Source organism: Tasmannia lanceolata, unplaced genomic scaffold (genome assembly GCF_043159265.1).
Source record: "Tasmannia lanceolata isolate RefF3 unplaced genomic scaffold, GAP_Taslan_0.1 ptg000026l, whole genome shotgun sequence".
In the NCBI taxonomy this organism is placed as follows: Eukaryota; Viridiplantae; Streptophyta; class Magnoliopsida; order Canellales; family Winteraceae; genus Tasmannia; species Tasmannia lanceolata.
In genome coordinates, this window is record NW_027518703.1 from 9,524,235 (window position 1) to 9,532,058 (window position 7,824).

Genomic DNA, 7,824 nt, shown 5'->3' on the forward strand with positions numbered 1-7,824 from the left:
TTGAGTGGGCTGCAATTGATGTCTCAGTAAAGATAAGGGTGGCATCATAGAGTAGCAAGAGAACTACAAGTTCTGGGGTCATTTCTCCGAGTTCCTTTGACATGGATATCTGAAGCACCCTGGTATACTCTAGTATACTCTACTGGTTTGCTTGTGTCGGTTTAGGGTTCAGTAAGTTCGCTAGGAGGATGGGACTCCCAATTCGAAGTTTTTTCCTGGAAGTTTCAACCTTGTTGACAATTGCTGCTATAAACAGATGTGCGACTATGGCAGGGCGGTATGCTCTGCTCTCTCACGACCCCTACTTTGATCAAAAGACTAAAGGGCCTTCACCATCTATGAATCCCTTACTAATAGAGCTTCTCAATGGTAGCACCCTGAATAGTGCATAGTGGGGCAGCGCCAAGGAGGCAAGCAACTACCGTCATACGAAACGGGTTCAACATCAATCTATTCAAACACATGAAGAGGATGAATCGAAATATAGCTGCTACACCAAAATTTGGTACAACATACCCACGGCCCTTCTTTGAAGTTCCTCCCGGATACATGGCTTACTTACCCAGCTCAACGTCTGCATACTCCCTTATGCTTTACTCATTTGATAGCATTTTCTGATGTAGTTGAAGATATCCTGTGTAATATCGAGCCGCCATTAACATCTATCAAGCATAGTAATATTGCAGCAATTAAGTCACTCAGACTTGATCCAAAATCTGAACTTATTTGACGTTTGAAGTTGCACCTCAAGATCCATCCACACTGGAGGAACTATACATTTCCTACAATGAAGATTCTGTTCAGACATTTTGCTTCTATGGGTGGAAAATTTTGTTGATGTTTTGCAAAGTCCTGACAATCTGAGACACAAATTCATTGTTATTCTCATGAAACCACCTAATGTTTCAGAAAATAGGTGAGAGCTGCTAATTAAAAATATGAATTCAGAACCCTAAACACAAATGTGCATTCAAATACTGTCATGGTAGATCTAAATTGATTTTCTAGTACTGTCATGCTTTATTTTCTTTCCTTCTTATGGATAAGCTATGGTAAGTTATATTGAAACCTATGCCTCCCTTTAATGCATCTATAAACTATGCAGGCAAATCAGATTCCCTCAAAATCCGGAGTACGAGATTTTGTCTTCAATTTAGAAGGTTATAAGAAGAGGATAAGTATGATGAATATGATAAGCTCCTCAAGATTGACTTGGAAGAATTTAATGTGATTAAAGAGTAATAAAGAGGAGAAGATGGGGTTGATACAAAATTTATGCCGACGTTCACCAAAATTGATAATTTTTGGGCCCTATGTAACAGGCACTTTCCATTGTGCCCGGCCGGGCCTTGTTCTTCTGAGGACGACCCTTTTAGATCCTTGATACTAAGCTTGTTATTTTGAAGGCGAGTGAGAAGCATCTACCAGGAAAGTACTCTGATACCAACTTGATAGAACAAGATAACGAAGAATAATAGAATAGGAGAAAAATTGGAGAAAATAATGAGTTAATTTGAGGAAACTCAACCTCCAGTGTGCGAACGACGCTAAATTGCCGGTCGAATACTTACGCAACATCTACATCTTTTAGAAATTGGGGAGAGCATTATCAGAAATAGAAATTACCAAATAGAAAGAAATTAAGAAAACCTACTCAGTAATATGGAAATTACCTAAACAAGGAAAAACAATCGTAAAAGGTAACCTGAGTTACATTAGGAAATACAACTGTGGGAAACGAGGCTAACCGATACTATATTAAGGGAAATGATAAATGCCCCCCTTTTCATCACTTGGGACACCCAACAACACTGTATCTATGACTGAAGAGGAGCTGATGTACTTCACGTCAGAAGGATTCAACGGATGTGATTGCCACGTATACTGCATTTGGGTGTACCATGTAAGGAAAAGCAGCGGATTTATCATTTCCTTATATTAAATCATAAGAGCTGGCATAATTTATTTCAAGGGAAATTCCATCTTCGGATTACTCCAACTGAAGAAAGGAGGATGAATCTCCTTACTTCAATAGCTTTCTATCTCCATCATCCTTGGAGTTAGAACAAAGCAATAGATGTGTTTGAATGTGCTTGTGAGTTTGAGAGAGAGAGAGAGAGAGAGAGAGAGAGAGAGAGATTTTTGTGAGACACTAGCTGCCAAAGTAGATATTTGAGGTAGGAAAACACATACAAGATAGGGAAATGATATTGCCCCCTATGGATAAAATCCCCCCTTTAAGGGAAAGAAAAACGTTAAAGGGGTGAATTTATCCTCGAGCAGTGAACCATTCTCACAGAAAACATTAACCGGGGAGGGATTTTATTCAGGGGAGGTATCATAAAAAAAAAAAAAAAGAATCACAAAATCCTGTTTTTGCAGAAAGAGTCGCCCACTATGGACTTTATGCAGATCGTGTAGTATGACATTTTGCAACATGAGTGTCGGCATTTGGCAACGTTTTGCAAATCACATAGAGAAAAGCGTTCCCGCTCTGCAGCGCGCCCAGTTACGCTCCTAGCGCTTTAGTGGTTTCTTGAGACAAGTAGAAATTTTTTTTCTTCCCACAATTTAGAAGGAAATAATATGATTATGGTTAATTTAGAGGAACATTATCATAAACTGAAGGTCTCTCTAAATAAAAGTTGAACAAGGTGGGTTCAAGTTATTTTTTCCATGGGTAAAAACTAAAAAGTAATCAATTTTACATTTTTTTTCCCTTTCCAAACTTTTCCACAAGATCCCGGAAATCCAAAGGAGGGGGAGGAAGATCATCATGCCACCCACAGGCCATACTGCTCTTTAAATAAAGGGTATTCCTGTCTTTTGCAAAACCCCAATCATTTACTAGATGCGTTTTTACATTTTTACCAGATCCCCTATACACTCATGACAAATCATATCTCTTCCCCAACAAGCTCTGCTACCCAAACATTCTAGCAACAAGTGTGGTACTGTTCATTTACCCTTTTTTGACCACTCTCTTCCTCTATGTCTCCCAGAACCTCTTTCCAAATCCCAAAACCCTCAAAACCAAAAGAAGAAGAGCAACCCATGGGCTCTTCTGCTTCCACCCATAACCCCCAATACCAATTACAAGACCAAGACCCAGAATTCCCCCAAAACAACACTCTCCCAATCACAGCAGCACCCACCCACAAAACCAACAACACCAAAAAACTCACTCTCATCCCCCTCATCTTCCTCATCTACTTCGAAGTCTCCGGTGGGCCCTTCGGCGAAGAACCCGTGGTAGCCGCTGCGGGCCCCTTATTCGCCCTCCTCGGATTCCTCATCTTCCCCTTCATCTGGAGCATCCCAGAAGCCCTCATCACCGCTGAACTCGCCACCGCCTTTCCGGGCAATGGCGGGTACGTAATCTGGGCCGATCGGGCTTTCGGACCCTTCTTCGGATCTTTAATGGGCTCATGGAAATTCCTCAGTGGCGCTATCAATAACGCGGCCTACCCAGTTCTCTGTGTTGATTACCTTAAACTAGTCCTCCCCATATTCTCAGGTGGTCTCTATCGCAATCTCGCAATTTTTTTCTTCAATTTAATCCTCTCTTTTCTCAATTATACTGGACTCACCATAGTAGGCTACACTGCTGTAGCCCTTGGTGTGGTTTCACTCTTCCCATTCCTTCTCATGGCCTTCATCTCAATCCCCAAAATTGATCCCCACCGTTGGATTAATCTGGGTCAGAAAGGCGTAAAGAAAGACTGGAGTCTGTTCTTCAATACTCTGTTTTGGAATCTGAATTTCTGGGATAATGCTAGTACTCTCGCTGGAGAAGTCGATCGCCCTCAAAAAACATTCCCAAAAGCCTTATTTTCAGCTGGAATTCTCACTTGTTTAGGCTACTTAATCCCACTTTTATCCGGTACTGGAGCTCTAAACGTCGATCAAGCCAGATGGACTGACGGGTTCTTAGCGGACGCGGCGGGGATGATCGCAGGCAAGTGGCTCAAATACTGGGTTGAGGTTGGGTCCGTTTTATCTGCTATCGGACTCTTTGAAGCCCAATTGAGTAGTAGCTCATTTCAATTATTGGGTATGGCAGAATTAGGGTTTTTACCGCGGTTTTTCTCGGCGAGATCAGTGTGGTTCAACACACCCTGGGTGGGGATTTTGGTGACTAGTCTTTTGGGTCTTGGGGTTTCTTATATGGGTTTTACTGATATCATAGCTTCTGCTAATTTTTTGTATAGTTTGGGTATGTTGTTGGAGTTTGCTTCTTTTATTTGGTTGAGAAAAAAGTACCCTTTATTGAAGAGACCTTATAGAGTGCCTTTGGGTATACCAGGAGTAGTGTGTATGTGCTTGGTTCCATCTGGGTTTTTGATTTTTGTGATGACAATTGGGAGTAAGATGGTTTATGTGATCAGTGCTTCTTTAACTGTGGTTGGGGTGTTGGGGTATTTTGCTATGGGGTGGCTTAGATCGACTGGTTTTGTTGCGTTTAGCAAGAAGGTGGAGGAGGAGGAAGGAGATGAGGAGTGAAGGGTGGGTGAGGTTTTCTACTGTTTTACAGTGTATATAAAGTGAAAGTAAGAAAACTTAGAAAAAGCCATCTTTTCTGTCGGTTCTTGAAAGGGGTTAGAGGATTTCTTCTCTTTTATGATTTGGTATATAGATTTATTCAGCATTTAATAATGGAATTGGGTTTGAGATGTTAAGAATGTATTGATTTCTGTCTGTTCTTTTTTTTTGGTGGTAAGTGGATTTGTAGGATTTCATCTCTGATTTGGATGAGATGATATGAATGGAAGGCACTTTCTCCAATGGGATAAACAAAATCAGAGGGGATATGAGTTGTAAATTTTAGGGAAAATTCTAAACAAAATGTGATTTTTAATGAAAATCTAAAAAAGGGTTGCTAAATTCTCAGAAAGGGGCGAAATGCATTCCGAGGCATGTTTTAAGACAAGAATGCCTCTGAGTTGCTTTTCTCTCTACCTTTTTGAGAAACGGATCCCAAGGAATTTCACAAACCCTATTCACCTTTTTTTAGCTGCTTCTTCCCAATGCAAGTGTTGAAAGTCCATTGCCTTCGGTAAAACTCCATTGTATAGCCACCTTCTAGGATGAATTAAGCCCATATTTTTCAAAGGGAAATGATATTTTCGCCCCTTTTATCACCAGGGACACCCATTTGCCAGTGTACTTTGCAATCCAAACCACTGGATTTTTCTGACATAAAGTACATTAGGTCCCTTTTTGCCATTGATACACTGACACTGGGTGTCCCTGGTAATGAAAAGGGGCGTAAATATCACTTCCCTTTTCAAAATGGACTATACAACCCTTACCATAGGATGATCCAAACTGCCCAATTGATGGGCCACAACGTAAATAGGTTGTGCCTCAAAAATCATTTCCATATGATGATTCTAACCATCCGATCTATAGAGGGACTGAGATTATGAAAACTTCTATAGGTTGGATGGTTGGGATCATCTACGGAAATAATTTTTGGGGCAGAACCTATTTATGTTGTGGCCCATCAATTGGGCGGTTTGGATCATCCTATGGTGTGGGCTGTACAATCCATAGACCTGGCAAAATGGGACCCGTACCTGTGGGTACACCTGGCCCGTAGGGGTACGGGTACCAAATTCATTACCCGCGAAAAGAAATACCCGCACCCAACCCGAACTCGTGACCCGCGCGTGGGTCTGGGTCGGACGTTGGTGCCCGCGGGTTACCCGCCATTCGGTTTTCAACTTTTTATTCTTAATGCCTAAACACTAAATAGTAAAAAATAGATTATGTGGGTGGGCCAACAAAACAAGTCAAAGCAATTAGACTATGTGATTGGTATCTTTGGTTGTACCAAAACAAACATTTGTTAAAGAAAATGAAAATTTGTATGATGAATGGGCGTATAAACATGTACTCACAATCCCATCTTTGATATTTGATCCAACAGCAGCTGACTTGTTAAGAAGCTGCTGTTGGATTAAATATCAAGGCTTGTACATCCATCGTACCACCTTTATGTGTTCATACACCCATTAATCATTTAATTTTTTTTGGTAAATATATATACAATTTATTCTTTAAATTTGCCGGGTTACCCGCGGGTACACCAGTAGCCGGCCGGGTGGGTTCCGGGTTCATGAAAGGCTACCCGTACCCGCGCTAGTATTTCTTACCCGTACCCGCCGGTACCCGTACCCACGCGGGTTACCCGTTTGCCAGGTCTAACAGTCCATTTTGAAAAATACGAGATGAATTTGTCATTGCCCTTCTAGAAACTGTGTTCAATTATATAAATATGCTTGGCTTTTGACTTGGTGGTAGGGAAGACCTATTGTTTCTTCATGAGATAGAGTTTTTATATGGTGTAAACCCATATACTCCATCATTTTTCAAAAAGTATTGTACGGGTCACACCATAGGATGATCCAAACCGTCCATTAGATGGGCCACAATGCAAAATAGGTTATGCCTAAAAAATCATTTCCATAGGGTGATCCTAGCCTTCCAATCCATAGAGAAAATTCGGATTATGGAAACCTCTATAGATTGAAGGGCGAGGATTAACCTATAGAAAACATACTCAAAACTTCAAACAACATTTCATGTTCTGTATTTTTGTTTGGATAAAAATTGTCCATCCTCTAGAGTTTCTTTTTACTTTCTCTTGATCCCTAACTCTAAGCGCTAACTATGTACAATATAAGTAAGACTTATGACACTTTGATGGATGGTCCCACTCGACTCAAAATAGCTTGTGACTTGGACTCAGAAACTAAGATCCAAAAATCACTCCAAAAAGGATAATGGATCTAATGAAATACTATTAGAATGTATGAACCACTATTTATACCTTGAAACCAATATTTATACCTCGGAACCACTACATAGTGGTAAATAGTGGTTCCGAGGTATAAATAGCGGTTCTCACTGTATAATTAGTGGTTCTGAGTGTTTAAACCACTATGTATACACTCATTCTCACTTTTTATAGTGGTTTTGACTGTAATTGTGGTTCCCATGAATCTTAAAACCACAATTAGTGCTTGGAAGGATTTAATTGTTGTTTCCTTCATCTAAATGTAATTCTGAGTGTTTAAACCACTGTTTATAAATTCATGACAACTTTGAGACCAAATGAAATACTTTTAGAATGTATGAACCAATATTTATACCCCGGAACCACTATTTATACCTCGGAACCACTACGTAGTGGTAAATAGTGGTTCCTAGGTATAATTAGTGGTTCTGAGTGTTTAAAACCCTATAAATACACTCATTCTCACTTTTTATAGAAAAATTTCAATCTCACAATTTAAACTCTCGGAACAAGTAATAGGCCATCTAAACTATCAACCACCATAAGATCTGAGTATTTAGACAAATATTTAACCCATTGTTTATAAATTCATTGCAACTTTGACAACCAATGAAATACCAGTAGAATGTGTGAACCATTATTTATACCTTAGAACCACTATTTATACCTCAAAACCACTATATAGTGGTTCCTAGGTATAATTAGTGGTTCTGAGTGTTTAATCCCCTATTTATACACTGATTCTCACTTTTTATAGTGGTTTTGGCTGCATAACCTTTTATTCTTACTATTTATATTCTCGAAACACCCATATAGTGGTTCAGAGGTCTACATGGTGGTTAGGACGGTATAAATAGATTACGTAAGTGTTTATATAGTGGTTCTGATCTTTTACCTAGGGTCCTCATTGTATTTCCACATTCAGAACCACTATTCAAACCATTGGAACCACTACCTAGTGGTTGAGAGGACTAAATACTTGTTCCCATATATCAACAGTGGTTCCGAGAACAAAATATTGC

General features: G+C 39.9%; 1 protein-coding gene across 1 annotated transcript; it reads left to right on the forward strand.

Moving 5' to 3' along the window:
* The first annotated feature begins 2,910 nt into the window (after nucleotides 1–2,910).
* LOC143858522 (putative polyamine transporter At3g13620) lies at nucleotides 2,911–4,682 on the forward strand. Its single transcript, XM_077369165.1, has one exon. The coding sequence runs from the start codon at nucleotides 2,992–2,994 to the stop codon at nucleotides 4,501–4,503; it is 1,512 nt and encodes a 503-aa protein (XP_077225280.1). The 5' UTR covers nucleotides 2,911–2,991; the 3' UTR covers nucleotides 4,504–4,682.
* Nucleotides 4,683–7,824: the final 3,142 nt, after the last annotated feature.

Coding starts and splice junctions, on each gene's coding strand:
- LOC143858522 (XM_077369165.1), top strand. CDS start 2,992: ATGTCTCCCAGAACCTCTTTCCAAATCCCAAAACCCTCAAAACCAAAA.